The following is a 24,621-nucleotide window of genomic DNA, read 5'->3' as shown; positions in this document are numbered from 1 at the left end:
ATATATAAATGTTTCTCTTACTTTGTGTTCTCAAGAAGACCTCCACAGACATTTTGTAGCCTTTTCAATATTATTTCTACTCTGGGAATTCTGAGTAGTTCACTCCGTTTAAAAACCAAACAAACACAAAGTCCACAATTTAACACATTCTGCCTTCCCACTCATAAATTTCAATCAAATACCCAACCTACCACCAAGCATAAAAGCTAAAAAGATGGCAGCAATATAATTCTGTGCTAGAAGCTACTGATTACTTTTACACAAAATATTATTCAAGTTTTAAAAGTTGCTATTTTCATTATGTCATAAAATACGCTTAACTGGCAGAAATATGAATAAGTTTTGGAGTGCCATGCTTCCTATCAAAAAGACATCAAATGTCTTTTATTTCACCAACACTTGGCAACTTTTTGGCACTTGTTAGGGATACTTAACACATCTTTTTCTTTTTCAATTTTAATAAACCAAAAAAAGTCATTTTGTGGCATACTCATGATCATGGTATCTATAAAATATTATGTAAAGCAGTACGGGAAGCCATTACATGAAAAGCAAGATATACAAGCTATTTTCACCGCTTAAATTATGGAAAAGTTCTACTTTAAAGACGCATCATCAATTGTGAAACTACATTAACAGATTATGAACATATAAATTCTCCACCAAAATGTTACATTTAATATCAAGGTATTTTACAAGTACTGAATAAAACATTTCAAATCCATGATAAGAAAAGTATTGGCACGTAGAAAAAAATTGGAAGTAGTATAGTACTTGGCTTAAAATTCCACAAGTTCGCATATAATCATTGTTTAAAATTTGGGAAAGACATCTTTTTTTTCCTTTGTAATATCTACTTGAATAGGTTTTTATCATTTTATCATTTCATGCAATGATTAAGAACAAAACTGTTGCAAAGTTCAGCTTCATATTTTGTAGCATTTCAGAATTACATTTGATGTGATTGTACTTGAAATACAAAAAAAAAAAAAACAACAACATGAATTCAACAGTATTGCCTTTCTCAAAAACTTTAAGGTAATTTTTTTCCCAGCTCAACTGATTTTTGGGGGTTTGTTTTTATTCTGTTCCTCCTGATTACCAAAATTTAAAGTCCATATGAATTGTTCTTATTTACACATTTTAAACCCAAATTCACTATAGAAATATGGAGCCTAAAAACCTCTGAAATAATCACAAATATACAAATATATTTCTCTTGTTGTGTGTGCTCAGGACGACCATGGACATTCTGTACCCTTTTCAAAGCTCATTGAACCCTAGGAATCCTAATTAGTTCACTTCCTTTCAGGACCAAAAAAACAAACAAGTCCACAATTTAACACAGTTAGCTCTCCAACACATGAATTTCAAACCAATACCAAGGTAGCAGTATATATTTCTGTGCTAGAAACTTTTGATTACAAACATCATGGGCAGGAAGATCAGTAAAGAAGCATCTTTCAGTTGCTTTCATAAGTGGTTTTATCTGCAATGGTTGTTTCAAAGCCAATGCAACATATATAGGTTTTTTAAAGTGCTACTATGCTATTTTATCGATCAGGTCTTAACCCTGCGTAGAGTGACCTCCGTACCATGGGTACGCAGGTGACTGAATTTTTTGAAAAAAAAAAAAATTTGAGGGCCAATGATGGTCACCTTCCATCTAATCCTCATTCAACCCATGCCAAATCAGCTGGTTCAATGAACTTTGCAGCCAGGGCTACACCCAAGCCGTGTCAACAAACTTTCGACCAGGCCTCCTGCCAAGTCTCATTGAAACATATACAAACACCTGTAACTTGACACAGCCATCTCCCTTCATAGCCGCAAACCACAGCCGCCAGTCAATTAAGTGCACTGTCTGGCAACTGTCTGGACACTGTCTGACACGTGGCTTTTTGTTGTTTTGACATGAATAGGGTCTTGCATACCATTGGCGAGTTCTGATAAACATTTTTTGTAAACGCTGCGCAGGGTTAAAATACACTAACTGGCAGAAGTCTGAATAAATTTTGGAGTGCCATGCTTTCTATCAAACAGACATCAAATGTCTTTTTCACCTACACTTGGCAACTTTTTGGCACTCACTCAGGGATACTGAATGCATCTTTTTCAATTTTAATAAACCAGTCATTTTGTGGCATACCCTTGATCACAGTATCTATAAACTGTTTTACAGCAGTACAGGAAGCCATTACTTTGTACATGATAGTTAAGATACAAAAGTCATTTCGTTTTAATTACTGAAAAAGTCCACTTTAAAACTGTATCCCCCATGTCCGCTTTGTAAAACTACATTGACATATTATATACAAAATCTCCACCAATATTTTGCATTTATTATCAAGATATTTAAAATGCTAGTACAGAACTGATTAAAACAATTTCAGATCCATGATTACAAAAAGCATTGGCATAAATTAAAAAAATCACATTATACATTATTTGACTTACATTTCCGCAAGTTGGCATGCATTCCTTGTGTAAAATTTGGCAGAAGACATGTTTATTCACTTTGAAAACCTACTTTAAAAAGCTTTTTGTTGCATTTCATGCAAGGTTAAAAAAAACTGCTGTGAAACCCAGCTTCACATATTCCAGCATTTCAAAATTACATGTCATTTGATTATACTTGCAATACCCTAAAATATGCACCCCAAATCTTGCATTTTCCCCAAAAACCTGAAGGCATTTATTTGTTTTATATTTTATCAGTTCAGCAGATTTTCGTTTTTTTCTTCTTTCTTGTCCCTCCTTATTGCTGGAATTCAAAGTCGCTAAAAAAAATCAACTTTAATTTACCCAAAATACACAAAGGAGAAACTGTCACTGTTTGTTCCCTTACATATCAATTTACTGCAGTTTCTTCTGAATAAATTGATACATGTATGCGAGTTTTCAAATATAGGCTCAGTAATTTGTACATGTATGTTCCCGTGTAAGTTATATATCTGTGTACTGATGCAGTTATTTAGACATGATTCTTCACACTGTCGTCATCACAAACACATTCTCAGCCAAGAAGCAAAACTGAACGCTTTTTGTTTTCTGATTTGGTTATCTGCTGTACAAAGACCAGATCTGAAATATATATCACATGGATTAATCTAATGCTGATTAAAAAAAATCAATTATAAAGTTTCTGTGTAAAGTCACACCTGTAGAAAAAAAAATGCTGGGTAATGAAAAGTACATATCTCAGCTCTAAATTACTGTTGAGGCCATAATCATGTAACCATAGCCATGCTTACAGGCCATAATCACTGTTTGTGGCCATAATCATGTATCCATAGCCATACTTACAGGCCATAATCACTGTTGTGGCCATAATCATGTATCCATAGCCATGCTTACAGGCCATAATCACTGTTGTGGCCCTAATCATGTATCCATAGCCATGCTTACAGGCCATAATCACTGTTGTGGCCATAATCATGTATCCATAGCCATGCTTACAGGCCATAATCACTGTTGTGGGCATAATCATGTATCCATAGCCATGCTTACACTTACAGGCCATAATCACTGTTGTGGCCATAATCATGTAACCATAGCCATGCTTTCAGGCCATTTTCACTGTTGTGGCCATAATCATGTATCTATAGCCATGCTTACAGGCCTTAATCACTGTTGTGGCCATAATCATGTATCCATAGCCATGCTTACAGGCCATAATCACTGTTGTGGCCATAATCATGTATCCATAGCCATGCTTACAATTACAGGCCATAATCACTGTTGTGGCCATAATCATGTATCCATAGCCATACTTACAGGCCATAATCACTGTTGTGGCCATAATCATGTATCCATAGCCATGCTTACACTTACAGGCCATAATCACTGTTGTGGCCATACTCATGTATCCATAGCCATGCTTACAGCCCGTGCGGGCTGTTTTAGACAGCCTCCTGTGCGTCGCAGTCTTCATTGTCCAGGATCGTCTCCACCTCAACCAGCTTGTAGGCAAGATGCTCATTCTTACAAGCGTCATCATCCTCGCAGGCCTCCACAATCTGTAAACAAGGAATCCACAAGAAAAGAAAAGAAAATACGGTTTCAAATTCAACCATCCACAACTCCTTACCTGTTCTTGAGCTGCTAAGCACAGAATTCTGCTAAGCACAAAAGCGATTTGCTTAGATAAAAAGGCTATTAGCCAAAATCTCATGTCATGTTTCAAAATCTAGGATATGAAAGCCCATTTAACAAGCTTTCTTTTAGTACAAGAATCATTCAAATCACTCATGTACTTTTCAAGTTATGGAATTTTAAACGCAACCACTGTTTTAAAGTTCTGTCCACGGATCACAAAAAAGTGTGCGATCTTTCAGCAAAACGAAAGCAATTCGCACACATCTCTTTGTGATTTTTTTTTCATTTTGCTGAAATAACTGTTAAGAACACTTTGTGTCAAATTTGCTAAGCGACATTTTTTGCTAAGCAGCGCAATGAAATTGGCCGCAGGTTTCAGAAACAAGGCCAGCAGTAGTGTTGTAGTTCTAGAATTTGGACTCGATTTCTGTCTTGGTCTCATCAAGACTACACTTTGTTAATCTCATTTGTGTTACTGCTAGTCTCCATCTTGAGCAGCTGAGGTCTTGATACGTCCCAAGTCTTAATCTCGAGACTAGGTAGCACAAAGAATTGCATTCCAATCAAAAGAGAGTCAAACGTTTTTTTTACAAGGGCTATTTACCTTGGTGTTGTATTTCTTGACGTAGTGCCAGAGTTGCAGAAGGGTACTCAGCTTGCTGAACAGACCCGTGAAACTCTGTCAACAAAATAAAAACACAAAAACAATCAAGCCTGTGACGAAATAAAAAAAAATTAAAGGAAAACTTGACCCAAGTATCTAAAATTGACCGACGTAATTTGTAGCCAAGAAAAGCAACTTATACACGTCAGAAAAATTGTAAGGTCAGGGAACCAGTCTAGATGGCCTGTACCCGTTCACAGGTGTGTAATCGATTGCAAACAAAATGCGGACTAACTAAATATGGTAAATTGGGGGCAGTATTTGAAAAAGCCAGTTTTTGCCAACGCTGATGCCGACCGGCACTGGAAATTGACACAAAAATACCACTTTTCTTGAAAATGACAGCACACCAGGTGCCATGATTTTACAGGATGCTTGAGACTGTCATTCCCTTACAGTCCAGTAAGATATTTCATAATAATTTGGTGGTTTTGTTTTTGGATGTTTGCAAATGTTGTCTAGTCCCTTTGAAGAATCAATGTAAAAATAAACTCGAATTTTGTTTTGGCTAAAGACCTGGGAAGTCTGTGACATCTCATTGTTGAGTTCTTGTAGAGTCACTCGTGGCTTGTTGGAGATGCCGTCGTAGTAATCCTCTACCAGGGACTGAATGCGAGGCAGATCCTTGTTGAAGAGCAGCTTGCTCAGGTCCGAATCCTGCAAGGAAAAAATGAGATCAGAAAAACTTAAATTTTATGAATAGATGATACTTTGTCTCAGTTTTGGAAACTTGGGAAGTAAAGTAATTCAACGTGAGAACTGCCAAACCAAAGTTGTTAAACTTCTGAACAACAAAACCAGTTTTGTTTTGGCGCTACGACTGCCAAAATGCGGACTCTCTTGAAAAAATGAGATCAGAAAAACTTAAAATTTATGAATAGATGATACTTTGTCTCAGTTTTGGAAACTTGGGAGGTACAGTAACTCAACGTGAGAACTGCGAAACCAAAGTTGTTAAACTTCTTAGCAGCAAAACCAGTTTTGTTTTGGCGCTACGACCGCCAAAATGCGGACTCTCTTGAAAAAAATGAGATCAGAAAAACTTAAATTTTATGAATAGATGATACTTTGTCTCAGTTTTGGAAACTTGGGAGGTACAGTGATTTAACGTGAGAACTGCCAAACCAAAGTTGTTAGACTTCTGAACAACAAAACCAGTTTTGTTTTGGCGCTACGACTGCCAAAATGCGTACTCTCTTGAAAAAATGAGATCAGAAAAACTTAAATTTTTATGAATAGATGATACTTTGTCTCCGTTTTGGAAACTTGGGAGGTACAGTAACTCAACGTGATAACCGCCAAACCAAAGTTGTTAAACTTCTGTTAAAACCAGCTTTGTTTTGGTGCTACGACTGCCAAAATGCGGACTCTCTTGAAAAAAATGAGTTCAGAAAAACTTAAATTTTATGAATAGATGATACTTTGTCTCAGTTTTAGAAACTTAGGAGGTACAGTAACTCAACGTGAGAACTGCCAAACCAAAGTTGTTAAACTTCTGAACGACAAAACCAGTTTTGTTTTGGCGCTATGACTGCCAAAATGCGTACTGTCTTGATATTAACGCTAGAGTCAGCCGCACCCACCTTGCTGAGTTTCTGATCGCTGGCATTGTGGGCATCGTAGAAGGCCTGGGCGATGATTCCTAGACTGGACTCCACAGAGCGAGAGGGTCGGATATCAAAGATGAAGTCAGGACGCCGGATGGCATTGGACCAGAAACGCAGGGACAGACTACCAATGCAAAAAAAACCCACATTTTTTTCATCTTTATTTCCTCAACTCAAAGGAGCCAATTCTGAATTGAGTAGATAAATATTGAAATTTTTCATTTTTAATTTTTTTTCCAGGAGAGTTTAACCCAATATAGTCCCTGTACAACCCCAACCCTGGTCATTACTCCCTGTACCTTCCGAAACTGCAAGCGCGCGCGCGTGCGTCGTGTCAACGCTAGCACGGGTTTCGCCCAATAAAAAATGAACTACTAACAAAAATTTCCAACGATGAGTCTTTAGACACATCATTGGAAAGGCCTTCTTTCATTGTTTTCTTCAAAATGACAGCTTGCCAGAAAGAATAATTTCACAGGGAGTTTAGTCCCATTACTATCCTTAAGCCAAGTATGCGTGTCAACAATAATTACGTCAGTTACGTTTTGGATAGCTGCAAATGATGGACTGTACCTTTAATTTAACCCTCGGAGTCGAGTGACCAAAAAAATCACACCATGAAACCACATGGAGAATTTTATCACCACACTGTTTCTAGTTCAATAACTCCCTCATGCACAAGATATAGGCAAGTCACATGGCCTTTGTGTGGGCCAGGATTGTTTACGACCTGTCTGAGCTCTGGGCGGCACGAGGGGTTGACACAGAGAGATCGGCGGCACAAAGGGGTTGGCCACTAAGATCTCCAGTTACTTCCCAAAGGCATTTAGGCGTCTCTTGGGGCTGCTGTCTTTCAACACTCCTTACTCTGCAGTGGTTAGGTCTGGTCAATGGAAGTCTACAGGCTTGTGGTGTATAACAGGGGTGAAGATTACATGGAATCTTAGCCTTATTGGCCCGTTGAAAAAAAAAGTTATGACCATATTTGGAAAATGTGGAGAATTTTATCACCACATGGCCACACCGAGGGTTAATGAAAAACAACAAGTTGGACTGGAAAACTGTACCTGTTGCCCTTCCAGGTCCTGACCGCCTCAGAGTCTTGGATGCTGTGTCTGACGGCTTGGCTGTCAAAGAAGTCAAACAGGTACTTGACAGCCTTGGGAGCAGTGTCGGCATTTAAGATGGCCTGGAACATGCGGTTGATGTAATCTTGGATGGTGCCCTGAAAAAGGATCAACATTTAAAGGAAGTCAGAAACAGATCATATCTCATCCAAACCTTGGCTTAATAACCAACTCTCACTCACGGCCAAGGTTCAGAAACAACAAATCTTGTTTGAAGTCTTTCCACTTGATTTGGACATTAAGGGCCTTCAAAGCGTCGCTGTGCTCACGAAGTGACAAAAACCTCGAAAATCGATAATTTTTCGGTTTTGAGTTTTACTAGCCATTTTTTTATAGTTGTCTCAAAGGAACAATTTGACCAAGTTTTAAAGCAAAATATTGTTTACTTTCTTAATTATTGTAAACAAACATTTCACAAAAAGCCTGAAATGCGTGATTTTCGTTTTTACGAAGTGTCAAAAAGTGTAAAATGTTCTCACGAAGTGACAAAAAGTCACCTCGTGAGCAGGGCCGGATGAATTACACATTGGTGTACACACGGCAGGATGGGAGCATCCACGCGTGCGTGGATGATGTTGATCAATCAATGTGTATTAAAATATTGTTGTGGACTAAACGGTCACAGTAAACACAGTCCTCAACCAAAGAATTGTGTATCGACTTATCCATTCTCCAACAAGCTCACTAATGTAGTTTTCACTTTTTTAGACTGACGTCTTTTTTAATGCTGTACTGCTCTGAACCAGACTCACCTTAAAAATGTCACTAATGCTAACGTTTCATAATGACATTACCTTTATAATGCCTACCCCTGGTACAGCGTTTGAATCTAAACAAAGCATATTTTTTTTAAAGCAGCTATCTATTTTCAAATTTTATTTTGTCTGACCTTAGTACTGATGAGTCTTGGGATGTAGAGCTCACGGATCCGTTTCTTGGGACGTGATGCATAATGACATTACCAATAAAATGCCTACCCCCGGTACAGCGTTTGAATCTAAACAAAGCATATATTTTTTTAAAGCAGCTATTTTTTTTTCAAAGTTTTGTTTCTGTCTGACCTTAGTACTGATGAGTCTTGGGATGTAGAGCTCACGGATCCGTTTCTTGGGACGTGATGCAATCATGGACAGGCGTTTGGACAAGCGCTTGTTGCGACGTTTGGTGGCAGATGCGTCGGCAGAACCATAGTCGCTCTCCTCACATTTGAGCTGATAAGGTCAACACGGAAAAATGGAGAACACCAACGTTAGTCATGTGTGGACAAAATGCTAGACCTGTACTTAATAGTGAATTTCATTTAGTGGGAATGTACAACATTTGCTTTTGCTGCAATTTTCAGAAATAAATGGATTTGGAGGATTAGGCCCAAAAAAAAATATCTCCGGTTTCTGGTATGGAGCTTGCCCAAAAAGTGGTGCGGCGACGCGGCTTTTTTTTTTTTTTACCTGTTTTTTTTTTTTTTTTTTGGCTTCAAATGTCGGCTGATGACTGCAAATAGTGCCCGACTAAACTTAGTGCAAATATATGGGAGTCCAGAGAGGCCACATAAAGCTTATTATCGATCATAACCCCATCTAAAAACACGTTAAAATTGTGCAGCAGCAGAATTCCAGTCAAACCAGTGAGTTTGGCGGTTTTGAGACATCATCTTGTATTGAAAAAAAAACTTTTTCATTTTGCCGACGCGCATGGCTACGGCGACGCACGCGCATACCAGAAACCGGAGACTTTTTTTTTTGGCCTTAGTATGTTATAGCCAATAATTGTTACACTGACTTGTTTCACTTTTGGGGCTTGTAGATGCTGGAAAAACCAAGAAAACCAATCGTGTTCTGGTAGTCTGGTTCCCTGACCCCACTTAAGATGAAACAGAGCAATTTATAGACCTTGGGGAATTGGTAGGTCAGGGAATCAGCCTATCAGGCTTGTACTCCTTCACAGGAGTGTAATCAATTGCAAAGAAAATGCGGAATACATGTAACCAAATTTGAAAAATTTGGAGCAGTTTTTGAAGAAAAAAAAGCCAGTTTTAACCAACGCTGGTCGGCCAACCAATGTTGGAAAAATACAATTTTTCTTGAAAATGTCGGCAAACCAGGAGCCACAATTTTACAGGATGCTTTAGACTGTCATTCCCTAACAATCCAGTAAGGTATTTCGTGAAAATGTGATCATTTGGCTGTTTCTTCCCTTTAAGGTCAACACTATTTTCTGATATAATTAACATTTAACTATTCTGCTACTTCTTTAGACCAAGGTCCAAATGACAAATTTACTAATGGCATTTGTTTGCTTAGCGAAAACCAGCCGAGAACCAGTGAACAAGCATTGTACATCGCAAGACATTTTGGCTGGTGACCTGGGACAATTTCACAGCGCTGCTCAACACAAAACTTTGCTTAGCACAAAAAAAGTCTGGCTTATAAAAGCAGGTTGCCAGCCAAAACTCCATTTCATGTATATTGCTCGTGATTAGTATTCAACTGTTGTTTGCTTAGCATGAAAATCACACGGAGTTTTGGCTGGTGTCCTGCTTTTACAAGCCATACTGTGCTCAGCAAATTTTTGTGCTTAGCAGCGCCGTGAAATTGGGCCCTGCTTTCCCTCAGCAAGATCTGTGCTTAAAGTATATTTTGTGTATATTATCTGCATGACTATGAGCACCTTGGTCTGTGTCATGTCGTTTGTGCTTACCAGATGCCAGATTTTGGCATCATCGTCTGGTGCCTCTACCATAGTGAAACGGTTACTGCGTGGTGGCCGGGAAGCAGGCTTCATGGGCATGTAGTTACTGGCAGAAGCACTCGCTTGTGTGTCGTCAGACCCAAAATTCACTGAAGAAGACAACAAAATAAATGATGTTTGGACAGCGTTACTGGACAATGAACAGCCACTGAGCCACAAGCAAGATATTTTTGTTTGGGAGGCTGGCGTACATTTTTTGCAACGAGAATGCACATTTGTGATAGATGCATTTTTAATATTTATGTTTTGTTTAAATTTGTTTAACCCTTTCCTTACCATGGGGACTTTTGTCCACAGGGAACTACCCCCTCCTGCTTACCATAGGTGACTTTAGTCGACCAAGAAACCACTTACAAAACACCCTCAACACAGATTTATTCACTGCTTTTCAGCAAGCTGGCATGTTGTTATGTTTGGCCGCCTATATGTCAGCCACATATCAGCTGAAAGAGTTATTTTGGATCGTTCTAAAGGTGAAGTTTTTTTAATACTATAATAAGATGGAATTTTGCGTTTGTGCGGTACCCCCTGCTATGTACATGAGATTCAAACCAGCCAACCGATCCCGTTAGCTCGGTGGTCGAGTGGTAAGACATCTGCACTAGAAAGCAGGAGGTCGTGGATTGGAGTCCCACCCGAGTGATTTTTTCAATCTTTCACTCGGGAGGTAACACACTGAGTATACAGTGTTTAAACGTCGGTGAAGGGCAAACCCTAATTTAAAGAAAATCTGGGTTGAAAAAAAAATGAGTTTTAGACTTGTCCATTTTTCACGCTCTAGTGATTTCCGCATGACTGAGCAAACAATTTGGTCCTGGGGACCGGAGAGCCAAGTCAATAAGCAATGTGGTAAGGACAGGGTTAATTACATTGAAATCTCGATAAGTCAAACCTCAAGGGAACAGGTTCAAAATTTGACTTAAGCAGAGTTTTGAGTTAAGCAGGGTTGTATATCATTGTTATACTTACTGAAGGCAATGGATTCTTTGTTTGACTTAAAGGGAATGTACATCATTGGCTTTTGCTGTAATTTTCAGAAATCAACTATTTGAGGGGTTAGTATAATAGATCAAATATTGTTACACTGACAAGTTTGAAGTTTTGTGTTCGAAAATGCTGGAAAAACCAAGAAAAAAAACAAAAAGTTCAATCAGTTTGGTTCCCAGACTCCACTAAAGATGAAATGAATCAATTTATAGATGCCGGAAAATTGTAAGGTAAGGAAACCAGTCTAGCTGGCCTACACCCGTTCATGAACATGTAACCAATAGCAAACAAAATTTGGACTGAAAAAAAAAATGGTAAATTTGGAGCAGTAGTTGAAAAATAGTTAGGTTTTTCCAACGGTGGTCGGCCGACCACCGTTGGAAATTTATACAAAATACCACTTTTCTTGAAAATGACTTCACACCAGGTGCCATAATTTTACAGGATGCTTTAGACTTTCATTTACCAACATCCTAGTGAGCTATTTCCTAAAAATTTGGTAGTTTTGTTTTCCAATGTTTGCAAATGTTGTATATTCCCTTTAACAGTCGTGTTGAGTTATCAAAGTTTGACTTATCGAGATTTCACTGTACTATCATATTGTTGTTGGTTGACCACAAGTAAGTCTCAAGCAGCTTGTGGTTGAGTGCATCACGTCCACACATGTTGTCACATGCCTTCTTAAACCCATCATCAGCCCACCACCAGTCATCTAGTCTGGCCCCAAGTCAAGTCACAAGCTATACAAACTGTGAAAAAAAATCATCTTTGTCAATGCTCCTCCTCTAACTTGTGAACAGACTTGTGAATCGACTAATTACTAATTTGACTTCTCCTGCCCATGAGTTGCAGAAGTGCGCTTACCGTACACGTTATCGTCTGATGCTGGCTTCTGAGTGCCAGATGATCCTCCCAATAAGGCCATGGTAGACTTGTTAGGAACCTGCTCAGACAAACAATAACAAACTCACCTCTGAAATATCTGTCAATATTGTTAGAAAAAAGCACTGTTTTCTCTTCATTGTTAATCCCAAGAATCCCATTTAGCCTAACAGAACTCAACCCATCAAAACCCAACAGCATGTATTGTTGGAATCTGTCAGGATGGGTACAGTACCCCTAAACTGACAGTCTTTTACATTGGGTTGGCACACCTCCAGAAACAAAGTCAGAAATATGAGTGCGCAGTTTCCAATATGGTGTTGGAATTTGCCAGGATGGGTATGGTTTCTAGTAAATCATATTAGGTAGTTAGGGTTAAGCCACTCCGCGAAATGCAGCCTTGATTAACCCTAACGTACCTCACTCCATCAAAAACCACACCCCTGTTTTGGAGGATTTCGGCGGATTCAGGAAACCTCCATGTTGAAAAATTTTGGGGATTCTGATGGATTGAGGACAATAATAATAATGTTGGATGGCTTTTTTTGGGGGGGATACAAGAATATATTGCACTCGCTATGACAATATTGCACTCGTCTTCGACTCGTGCAATATTGTTATAGCTTGTGCAATATTGTTACAGCTTGTGCAATATTGTTATAGCTCGTGCAATATTGTTATAGCTCGTGCAATATTGTTATAGCTCGTGCAATATTGTTATAGCTCGTGCAATATTGTTATAGCTCGTACAATATTGTTATAGCTCGTGCAATATTGTTATAGCTCCTGCAATATTGTTATAGCTCGTGCAATATTGTTATAGCTCGTGCAATATTGTTATAGCTCGTGCAATATTGTTATAGCTCGTGCAATATTTGTTATATAGCTCGTGCAATACTGTTATAGCTCGTGCAATACTGTTATAGCTCGTGCAATACTGTTATAGCTCGTGCAATACTGCTATAGCTCGTGCAATATTGCTATAGCTCGTGCAATATTTGTTATATAGCTCGTGCAATATTGTTATAGCTTGTGCAATATTGTTATAGCTCGTGCAATATATTCTTGTATGCCCCTCAAAGCCATCCAATATTATATAATTATCTTGCTACTCACGTGATAGAACCGGAGTGTATTCACTCTCTTCCATCCATCCGACGTGACACTCGTGTGATCCACATCACGCAGGATTTGACGTCCATTAGCGCCAGCATGCCATTCTATTTTGTGGGGGAAAAAAAACCCACTTCAGGAAGCAACAAATGCCTTGGACTAATAGCTTATCAATTCAAACTTGTCTAAAAACAAATGTGCAGCCTGTCTGTGTTACATCCGACATCTATAATTTTAAAACTTTGGATAATGCAGTTACCCTATACCCATGCTCTGAATAACAAGTAGTTTGAAGTCATTTTTAGTGATACCTGAATAGCAAATTAAGAAGTTTCAATCAAATTAGGCTTTGCCCTTCACCGAGATATAAACACTGTATATACAAAGGTACTCAGTGTGTTACCTCAAAAGTGAAAGTTGGAAAAAACACAACAGTGTTTATATGTCGGTGAAGGGCAAAGCCTAATTTGATTTACATTACCCCGACTTAAAATTCCATTTTATGAATAGTTTATAAGGTGCACGCTGCTATGAACATCAGATTCGAACCGGCCAACCGACCCCGTTAGCTCGGTGGTCGAGTGGTAAGACATATGCACTAGAAAGCAGGAGGGTGTGAGTTTGAGTCCCACCCGAGTGATTTTTTCCAACTTTCACTCGGGAGGTAACACACTGAGTATACAGTGTTTATATGTTGGTGAAGGGCAAAGCCCAATTTGATTTACATTACCCCGACGCAAAATACCATCTTTTATGAATAAGAAGTTTCAAGATAACAGGGACAGGAAAAATGTCAAACTTTGGACCCAAATTCATAGAATGTCCCATATCCACCCCGACAACAACTTGGGATCAGTGAAAAGGCCCACATGACGCTTGAAAAAAGAAAGGTTCATTTATCTAAATCATAATTGTGGTAATCAACCAAATTTGAAACTTGAAACCTTCCCTTTTGTCACTTTGTAAGCACAACCTTAAAGTTTGCATGATTCAAGCTTAGTTCTCACAAGAAAGGCAGACAAAATAAGAACTGTCTATGATTCCTGATCAGAGTCCTCACAGATAATAATAAAAATATAATAGTGGGTATTTATAAAGCGCACATATCCACCAGGACTGGTGCTCAAGGCGCTACATCATTATTACCCTGCTCATTGGGCCCGTGAAACATTTCTAACCCATCTCAGCTCCCTTGGGAGTATACTGCTCGATGCTGCCTTTTTGGAGCAAAGCAGCTTATTCAATCACGATAACCATCTCTGCCCTCACAGGTACCCATTTACTCCTGGGTGGAGAGAAGCAATGAGTGACAGAGTGCCTTGCCCAAGGGCACACGCACCATGACCCCGGCTGGACTCGAACCCACAACCCGCAGCTTTACCCACAGACCACGAATCCAATGCCCTTAACCACGAGGCCACAGCACTCCACAACACAGATGTCTCAGGTTTGCTTGTGGGAAAGTTTGAGGGATAGGTCCAAGGCTAGTTCTTACCTAGATCGACTTGATCGGCGCTGGGCCTCCTGGAGTAAGGCTGGCTGCGATGGATGGCATCCAGGATCTTCTCCTTGACTTGGGAGATGGTGTCCACGTCTAGCACCTTGACTTCTTTGGTCTCCCCATCAGCATTGTTCACAATGACAGTAAGCACCTGCAAAAAAACCCAAAACAGAGAAGTGAAATGACTGACATCAGTGTCTAAATTGTGTTAGCTGATGCAACTACGGCCATTTCAATTATTTTTCATTGGTCTGTGGATTGGGAACTGAATCACAGGAAACTTACATCAAAACTTAAAACTATGCTTCAAGAAGCAATAAAAACTACTAGACAGGGCTATGTCATAAAGCAAGCAGCTATTATCACCTGCCTATAGAAAATCAAATTCAGGTTGATATTCCTTTCCCTTCTACAGGGTGGATTAAAAAACCCGAAACTGAGATATTACTGCTAATTGGAACAGAAGTAGGGCACATGTGAATCAAAGGGAGATATCCTCTGTTAGGGTTGAATCTCCTCTTTAAAATGACACCCTGATCATGGCCTTACATTCACGGTTGACTGAGCAGTGACCAATTTTATGAAAGGGTCTATTTAGAGACTTGCGCCACTTTTCATGGTGAAATCTCTTTTTTCCCCACCTGCCTTGATTGGCAACCATAGCCTTTCACTCTGTGAAAAATGACACCACAAAAACCACAAAAATGAAAAGTGGCGCAAGCCTCTCAATAGACCTTTTCATAAAATTGGTCACTGCTCAGTCAACCGTGAATGTAATGACATGACCAGGGTGTCATTTTGAAGAGGAGATTCAACCCTTACAGAAGATATCTCCCTTTGATTCACATGTGCCCTACTTCTGTTCCAATTAGCAATAATATCTCGGTTTCGTTTTTTTTATATCCACCCTGTATAGTATACAAATATTGACTGCTTCGAGTGGTGTAGTAAAACTTGTCACCCGAGGTGAAGCATTCTATTCTCCCGGGGCGAAGCCGAGGAAAAATAGAATGCTCCATTGATCACAGAGGGAGGCTGGTTTGACTACACCACGAAATAAAGCAGTCAATATTTGTTTTATAACACCTCTCCCACAGATTCTGCTTAAATAAGCGACAACTGATTAATTCAATCTAAATACAATTAAAATGTACTTCTATTTGAATACAAAATGAGTTGAACATTTACTTGCCCTTTTCCAAATTACCCCTTTGCGAAATATTTGAACCCAGCTCATAGCGCTAGCACTTTTAACATGCGCCATAGACATAGTACTTGGTTGCTACGGGTATAGTACTTTTGGCTGTGCACAGTAAGATAGCAAAAATAGCCAACGCCATGTGACTCGCTCTCGGCCAGTCAAGATACAGAATCTGTGGGTGAGGTGTTACAATTAAGACTATGCCACTATTCTTGATCGAGGGTGTCATCTTAATTTAAATTGGGAGGGGGGCAAAATTGCTAATTAAAAATTCCACATCACTCAAGATTAGGCCAAAAAAAAAAGTCTCCGGTTTCTGGTATGCACACGCATCGCTGTAGCCATGCGCGTCGGCAAAATGAAAAAGTTTTTTTTTCAATGAAAGTTGATGTCTCAAAACCGCCAAACTCACTGGTTTGATTGGAATCCTGCTGCTGCACAATTTTAACGTGTTTTTAGATTGGGTTATGGTCGAGAATAAGCTTTATGTGGCCTCTCTGGACTCCCATATATTTAGTTTAGTCGGGCACCATTTGCAGCCATCAGCCGACATTTGAAGCAAAAAAAATCAGGTAAAAAAAAAAAAAAGCCGCTTCGCCGCACCACTTTTTGGGCAAGCTCCATACCAGAAACCGGAGACTTTTTTTTTTGGCCTTAGATGGTAGTCAGGAATTTTTCCCCAGTCTTTCATCAACCATCACAAAAAAGAATATCTAAAATCAAAAAGAAGGATGCTGTACATAATGGAACCCCAAGTCCCCCTCCCAAGAAGCTTAACCTTAGTTAGGCTACTAATACCTTACACAAAATTCAAACTACATTTACAAAAGTTGATCAAGACTGACCATCTCTCGGTAATCAATGTCCTCAGTGAGTAGCTTCTCATCGCTCAGCGTGAACTTGGCCTGGCCAGAGATGATGTCCATGGGTCCGTGCTCACTGTGACACTTGATGGCGCGGTACAGAACGAACAAGGGGTAGGCCGTGTGATCCTATCATGCAAAGCAATCAACAGACAAACAAACAAACAGGAATGATTAGCAACGTAAAAACAGCATTGTACAGTGTGGTAGAGATCTATAAGACCGATAAATAACTATTATTATTATTATATTTTCTTCGCAAGCCTGAAGCAACCTGAAGAGAAGACAAAGAGAAGAAATTATTACAGTATTACAGGCGGGACGAAACCCCAGAAGAATATTCTGGGGAAAACCCACGGAATCAGGAAGTGACTGAAAACCCAATCCACATGTGAATCAGGGCGGGAATCAAACCAAAGCCAAAGAGGCGTGTAACCAAGCTGGTCAGGTTACACAGAAAATGTTTACAAGTGACTCTCAGATATGTTCTCCAACCAACTGATCACAAAATTTTATTTCAATACAACCAAAAAGAAACGATAGTTATTCGTCAGCAGTCCAAATGTTATGGATGCTGGATAAAAGTTTTTTTTTTTGTGATCCGTGGACAGAACTTTAAAACAGTGTTTGTGTTCAGAATTCCTTAACTTGAAAAGTACATGAGTGATCTGAATTATTCTTGTACTAAAAGAAAGCTTAATGACTGGGCTTTCATATCCTAGATTTTGATAATGCTACAGGCAAAACTTCATTCAAAAATTGGCCCTGCCATTTGGGATTTTTTTTTTTTTACTCAACCTATATACTGACCAACAGCTGGCAAAATGCTCATGTCTAGTGCAGAACGATTCTGTGTGTAGATTGCTCAACACGTAGTTCTGTTACGGCAATAGTGCTATAAAAGTTCAACCCTAATCCCTTAGGTCCTTTAAAAATCTGCCGTTAGGCTTCAGAGGACTTTGCAGGATTAAGGAACATTGCGAGTAACCTCCACTAGAAACTTCTGAGAGAAAACAGTCAATCTAACTGTAAACTGGCCAGCCCTCTAATCTATCTTAATCCTTTGTCCAAACAGTAGCTTTATAATCCCTAACACTTAGTGTAATAAAGGCACATGTGCTGTCACACAGCTGATATTGACAAGTGCAGGGGATTAGCAGCAGTATCTGATAACAGGGGCCATTTTGTTGATAAAGGGATTAAAAAGATCAGAGTGTACTGCTAGAAGTACTGTATTCTTTCTGAGTTTACAGGCCCTAACTCAGAAAGCTGCTAGAAGCACTTACACTTTATGTGTAGAACACAGCCAACATAACTTTATGTGGGGTTTGTTGATGTCAAAAGAAGTACAAACAATGTGCTTGCAGTTTGGAGTTAGACATTTCTCACTAAAAATGCCTAGTTTAAGGCGACGCTGTCTTTAAAATGAGTAATATGATGAGTTGTCACATATTTACCTTCAGTGAATCATACAGACACAGAGTGATCCAATTGGACAACAGCTTCTCAAGAATGGTCTCCGTTCTGTCAAGAAACATAATTCAAAGTTCCTTTTTATGAATCATCAACACTCAGTTGCACATTGGTTTTGCACAAAACCCAAGCCATACTGTTATATCTATGAAACTGTAAGTGAATGAACAATCATATCAGCACAGATCAACCCACAGTATTTATGAAAGTTGATGCAAACTATCATTTCTGAATATCTGCAATGCAATTAACCATCACTGACTTTCAAGTTAAATTAACATTTCATCGTGTGACAAGGAAAAGGACGTTAGCAGCCGAGGCACACAAAAAGGACTTCTGGAGAAGTTGAAAGGTTTTGTGCTGCCATTTCTAGATTTAGAATCACATAAGGTTGAAATGTTTACTGATGACATTCGTTAATGATTAAAATAATATGGTGCATTTTTATGTCAAAATATTACTTAATTGCGAAGCTATTTAAATTTTTATGCTAACAACCTTTTACCAGGAACTTCCCAAGCCTTAAATGTACGCTTCAGCGGCATATTAAATCCTTACGTCCTTCCGCCAGGAACAAAATTGGCTTTATGTACCCACTTGAAAGTGGGACGTTAGGGCGCTTCAAACATTTTTTGTTACATTGGAATTACACACTTGTGATCTATCTTTTCCCGAGCACAAATAATGAAAATCTTCCTTCCGTCTGTGTTTACTGTTAATTACATCAAAATGACGTAGCCCCTTGAGACAATGTATATCCAATGAAAGATATTTCAAAGCTCTATCGATCACCCGAAAAATCTGAATTGGACCTTTTGACCCATTTTTCTCCGACCTTCTTCAAGGCACCTGACTATCTGTCACTGTTAACATGGTTAAAATGTGAGAAATGTTTCCTGACTACTTATTCTAGCTTACCGACGGAAGAGCTGCCTAGGCCTGTTGGCATCCAGTTCATCTTGCACCAGCTTAGCCATCAAACTGAACAGCACGCTGTCAACGAAAGAATGAAATTTGTATTGAATTACAAAACACAAATATGATAACTCATAGCAGCCACACTTCAATTGTATTCCTGGGTAGCCCAGGTATGTGTTACCTTTATTCCTGGATAGTTGGGCAAACGGTGACTGCTCTATGTTCCGACACCCCTATGTTCCGACAACCTAGATTGTGTTACTCCCGGTTAGGGTTAGGGTTAGGGTTAGGGTTAGGGTTAGGGTTAGGAATAGGAATATGTGCAGTCGGAACATAGGGGTGTCGGAACATAGAGGTGTAACCGGGCAAACGCTAGGAATAAAACATATGAATGAAAAAAAGGGGAGGTGTAGTTTTACTTTAGTTTTATAGGACTGTGGTAAAAGAAACACAGCTTGTGTAAAATTGTTCAACAATGAGATACACAATTCTGGCCAAATGCAACATGCCAATATGCCGAGAGAAATGAACATGAATACTCACTCAGATAGGTAGTCCAGTTTGCCCTCAGCCACCATGATTACAGTCAACAAGGAAGCAATGGCTCCTCTGCAGAACAAAAACAAACAAACAAACAAACAAATCTATCAAATTACAGAACACAGAATTATAGAAGTACATACAAGCTCTATGCTTACCTACACCATTAGCAGTAAATATGCAAAACACTTCTACAACTGACAAATACATCAGCGCTTAGGCCAAAAAAATAAGTCTCCGGTTTCTGGTATGGAGCTTGCCCAAAAAGTGGTGCGGCGACGCGGCTTTTTTTTTTTTTTACCTGATTTTTTTGCTTCAAATGTCGGCTGATGACTGCAAATGGTGCCCGACTAAACTTAGTACAAATATATGGGAGTCCAGAGAGGCCACATAAAGCTTATTCTCGACCATAACCCCATCTAAAAACACGTTAAAATTGTGCAGCAGCAGGATTCCAGTCAAACCAGTGAGTTTGGCGGTTTTGAGACATCATCTTGCATTGAAAAAAAAACTTTTTCATTTTGCCGACGCGCATGGCTACGGCGACGCGCGCGCATACCAGAAACCGGAGACTTTTTTTTTTGGCATTACGTGATAGTTCTCAAAAACTCTTTAGATATTTCCTCCCCCCCCCCACCAGGTTCTGCTTTGTGTACCACAGGCAGAAAAACCCTGCATACTAGGTATAACAAAACCCCCGATGTTTAATAGTCCATGGGTTTTGTACGCCCTTGGGAACAAACGGCACCCTCAGCTTTGCCTCAGGTGCAATTTACACCCCTCATGTGTAAAAAAACACCGTGGACCACATCACAGAAGATAACATTTGAACAGCGAAATCAAGATTTAGGGTTTGAAATTCTGACCTGTCTTTGACGGAGAGTTTGGCCTTGCTCTGGGCATCCAGTGTCTGTAGGAACATCAGCAAGAACGTCTTGTTGCCGAGGGCATCACTGAACTTCTTCATTGCCTTCTCAACATGCTCCTCAGGATTCTGAAGAAAGACAAGTAGAAAGGAAATGAATTCCTAAACCCATAATTAGCACCTGTACAGTGGATAACCAACATCGCGGGATCCACAGAAATTGTTTGTTATAGCGATCGTTCGGTATAGCGTTTTTAAGCTGCCAGTGCTCCGGTACTCACTTTTCATATAAATAGCACCCTTCATAACATCACCCTGCACGCCCTGGTAGTTACTGAAAGATAACTTTGAACACGTGCCGACTACTCATTGGCTTCCGGTTCACGAACGCATCATCTTCAAAACACTTCTTCTTGTTTTCAAAATCATTCACAACCTTGCCCATCATACCTCCAGAAGCTCGTATCTACCCGGTCCACAGCCATTTCATCTACATCCCGCCAACTCCGATCACATTCTACAGCCCATCTTTAGTTACTGCCTGGACCTAAAACCAAAACCCGCTATGGGGACTGTGCCTTCTCTGTGCTAGCCCCGAAACTCTGGAACTCTCTTCCCATCCACATCCGTGAAACTGATTCATTGGACTCGTTTAAGACAGTACTTAAGAGCTTTCTTTTTTCACAAGCCTTTGATCAGTAAATTGATAATTGTACAAGAAACTACTGTGCGCTTTGAAACATGGTGGAAAGCGCATTATAAATGTTGTAAGTTATAGTTATAGTTACTGAATTATGTAATTACACAGACTGTGAGTTTACCACCTGCAGCAATGGGTGGCTTCCCCCTTCTATTCCTTGGGGAAATAATAGCCACTTGTCACTCTTCTGTTGACATTTTTCAACAACAATATTCATTTCGACACAGAAATCAAGAGCCAAGGATGATGTTCGGTAAAGCTGAATGTTTGGTAAAACGGTGTACCGATGTTTGTATTACACTGTCATAGCAACTCTTCTTAGTTTGACTTAATCTGATGTACATAGCAGCGGGTACCGCATAAACTATTATAAGATGGAATTTTGCGTCGGGGTGATATAAATGAAATTAGGTTTTGCCCTTCACCGACGTTTTAACACTGTATACTCAGTGTGTTACCTCCCGAGTGAAAGTTGGAAAAATCACTCGGGTGGGATTCGAACCCACGACCTCCTGCTTTCTAGTGCAGATGTCTTACCACTCGACCACCGAGCTAACGGGATCGGTTGGCCGGTTCGAATCTGATGTACATAGCAGCGGGTACCGCATAAACTATTATAAGATGGAATTTTGCGTCGGGGTGATATAAATCAAATTAGGTTTTGCCCTGAAGGGCAAAACCTAATTTGATTTATATCACCCCGACGCAAAATTCCATCTTATAATAACAATATTCATTTCGACACAGAAATCAAGAGCCAAGGACTCTTCTTAGTTTGACTTAATACCTCAGGGTCAGTTGTCATTGGTTTGGTGTCTTGGCCTATGAACAGCATGTTGGTGGCGTATTCGCGGTGACTGTTAAACGGCATGCCGATCCCTTCCAAGTCACTGGTCACATCTGAAACATCTGTCTGCAGCTCAGCAAAAGCTGGCAATCATATCAAAATATTCACAAAATTACACTTCTGCTTCTCTTTACTAAACGTCCAGCACAACTTTTCATGCACCGTTACGCAAACGCCAACATTACGCCAACGCTGTTTTTTTTCTGTGTAAATGAGTAACACACCCAAGTGTGTATTTGCCTGCAATCGGGGACCCCTATTGTCCATCTTTTGTTTGTACCTTAACTTTTTAGGAAGACCTCCCATGTGTTTTGTACACGATTGCAAATTGGGGACCTCTCGGGAATAGGGGACCCTATTGTCCTCTATTGTTCAACGTCCCCTATTGAATGCAGAAACAAACTCAGGTCACACCCATACATATATGTATTCTGAAAAAAAAATCAATTAATTACAAGCCAAAAACGTACATATTTTAAACAGTAAATGAAAAGATAAGGTTCAATGAATAAGCAATCACTCATGTACAATTTGGAACATTTTTGAGGATTCGAGTTACTTTTTGAAGGTTTGCAACTTTTTTTTGTCAAATTTTTTTTCCAAAGTTTATTTAGAATTTCCGATTTTGAATGATAAAAATTGTACTGGGGAGAACAGGGGTAAAATTCTCTTACACCACACAATAATTTTTTTTTCGCAACGGTATATTCAAAATCACTTCAAATCAATGATGGAATTTACTTTGGGTTAGCTTCCCTGTAGTTGTATGGCGACCACAGGATGCGATCCCCCTTTGCCGGATCCAGTGTAAATACGGTGTTAGACAAATGACAATAATGAGGGATTGCACATAAGTGTAGTCTCCACTGTTAATTGTAATTTCCTCTTCAAAGATAATTACAACAATTCTTATCCTTGCTTGATTCGTGTGATTTGATTTGCCCTTCAGAAATCTTCTCTTGATTTCAAAAAACATTTCGATGAAGCAACTTGAAATGTTCTCTAAACAACTGCAAGCTTCTACCAATCTCTCCACTTTTAAACGACTATTTAAATCAATCTTAATTCAAACTTATCATTACTTCATGCCAGTAGATATAATATGTACATGTAGTTACATGTAGATTGTAGAATATCCATGATTGTATTGCTCTTTGCTGACCTGACTAGTTTAAATGATCTGTATTGTATTGTTTGTTTGTCTGTTGTTTACGTCTCAATGTGTATTGTGTTTAGGTATGTTGCTTTTCTACGTACATGTAATTACTTTAAATACAGCATGCTCATTGAGCCTCGGTGTGACTAACCATTAAATAGTGTCCATTGTAAGTTAATTCCCTTCTCTTGGATTGGGCTCAATAAGCATGCCTGTCTGGGCCCATGCTTAAAAGCTCTGCTTCTCAATGGGCCCCTCCGCAGTGTCCTTAAAATATCACTTTTGTTGTATTATTTGTAATTCTTTTCTGTTATGTAATTATTTCATGTCATTTATTGATTTGATACTGTGGAAAATAAATGAACCTTGAGCTCCCCCCCCCCCCCATTACCTGTTCTCATATCATCAGCCAGTTTCGCTTGCACGTTGTCGATATCGTCCAGACGCTTGTCTACTTCCTCCTGCGCTCCCTTGGATTTCTTGTATAGGCCAACAGCTAACAACCCAGCCAACACCAGCACGCCAACACTGACTACGCATACAATTAGTACGGTATTATCAACTGGGTACTGGAAGTAACCAATGTTGAAGGATAGTGTGGTCCCATGAATCACCTGGTTGAAGTTTACGGACAAAAAGGAAACAAGATTGGACAGGACAGTGACTTCAACTAACCAAAAAACAAAAAAAAAATAGAGGTTGTGGTTGTGAACAACCACAGAGCTGTTCCCAGTTTTGTCTATCGGACCGTAAACAAAATGATGCAATAATTAAAAAAAATAATAAAATTGAAGTTATTACTTCTAAAAATTGCACTTCCGGTACAACCAGAAGTAAGGGTCACATGACCATCATGACATTCGAGGAGGTGCATTTTCAGTCCAATATGAGTAAATGTGCGAAGAACTGTAATCATATCTTATTTTTTTTTTGGAGATATGGCGATCACAATATTGCCTCATTAAAACTGGAGGTGAAGGTCACGTGACCTTCACATATCAATGTTCATCTCTAACAATTCCCTGACTGTATACATACCAAGTTTGAGACCAATCGGTCCAAGAGTTCGATAGTTATAAGACTGTAACAAATGAACATACAAATCAATGTCACGTGACCCCTGATGACGTCACGATGACGTAACGATGACGTCACGATGACGAAAAGTTTCGGCATACATCTTCATATGATGGTTAATCACTATGGAAAGTTTAAAGTTGATCAGATTTAGAATAATTCCAAAAGTGGCTTGTAGAATAAAAGCGTGTACAAAACCTATGGCAAAAAGTAAAAAAAGAAAAAGAACTAAAAATAAAAAGGAAAAAAAAAAA

The 24,621-nt window shown here is 39.3% G+C and overlaps 1 protein-coding gene across 1 annotated transcript in view; it reads right to left on the bottom strand.

The window, feature by feature from the left end:
- Window positions 1-2,317: 2,317 nt before the first annotated feature.
- The window catches only part of LOC119732057 (plexin-B-like), a gene marked incomplete at its 5' end in the record, with an annotated part of 54,473 nt that continues 32,169 nt past the window's right edge, over window positions 2,318-24,621 (bottom strand). Inside the window, 17 exons of the mRNA XM_038205426.1 lie at window positions 2,318-4,019; window positions 4,703-4,777; window positions 5,279-5,419; window positions 6,346-6,493; window positions 7,437-7,594; window positions 8,558-8,707; window positions 10,194-10,333; window positions 12,096-12,174; window positions 13,230-13,333; window positions 14,722-14,878; window positions 16,774-16,920; window positions 18,249-18,315; window positions 19,183-19,257; window positions 19,726-19,791; window positions 20,589-20,716; window positions 22,075-22,217; window positions 23,682-23,904. Of these exons, the coding sequence (XP_038061354.1) occupies window positions 3,903-4,019; window positions 4,703-4,777; window positions 5,279-5,419; window positions 6,346-6,493; window positions 7,437-7,594; window positions 8,558-8,707; window positions 10,194-10,333; window positions 12,096-12,174; window positions 13,230-13,333; window positions 14,722-14,878; window positions 16,774-16,920; window positions 18,249-18,315; window positions 19,183-19,257; window positions 19,726-19,791; window positions 20,589-20,716; window positions 22,075-22,217; window positions 23,682-23,904 (2,118 nt within the window). The remainder of the gene's footprint in view (window positions 4,020-4,702; window positions 4,778-5,278; window positions 5,420-6,345; window positions 6,494-7,436; window positions 7,595-8,557; window positions 8,708-10,193; window positions 10,334-12,095; window positions 12,175-13,229; window positions 13,334-14,721; window positions 14,879-16,773; window positions 16,921-18,248; window positions 18,316-19,182; window positions 19,258-19,725; window positions 19,792-20,588; window positions 20,717-22,074; window positions 22,218-23,681; window positions 23,905-24,621) is intronic.

Source organism: Patiria miniata, unplaced genomic scaffold (genome assembly GCF_015706575.1).
Source record: "Patiria miniata isolate m_02_andy unplaced genomic scaffold, ASM1570657v1 HiC_scaffold_24, whole genome shotgun sequence".
NCBI classification, from domain to species: domain Eukaryota; kingdom Metazoa; phylum Echinodermata; class Asteroidea; order Valvatida; family Asterinidae; genus Patiria; species Patiria miniata.
This window is presented reverse-complemented; position numbering and strand designations above follow the sequence as displayed.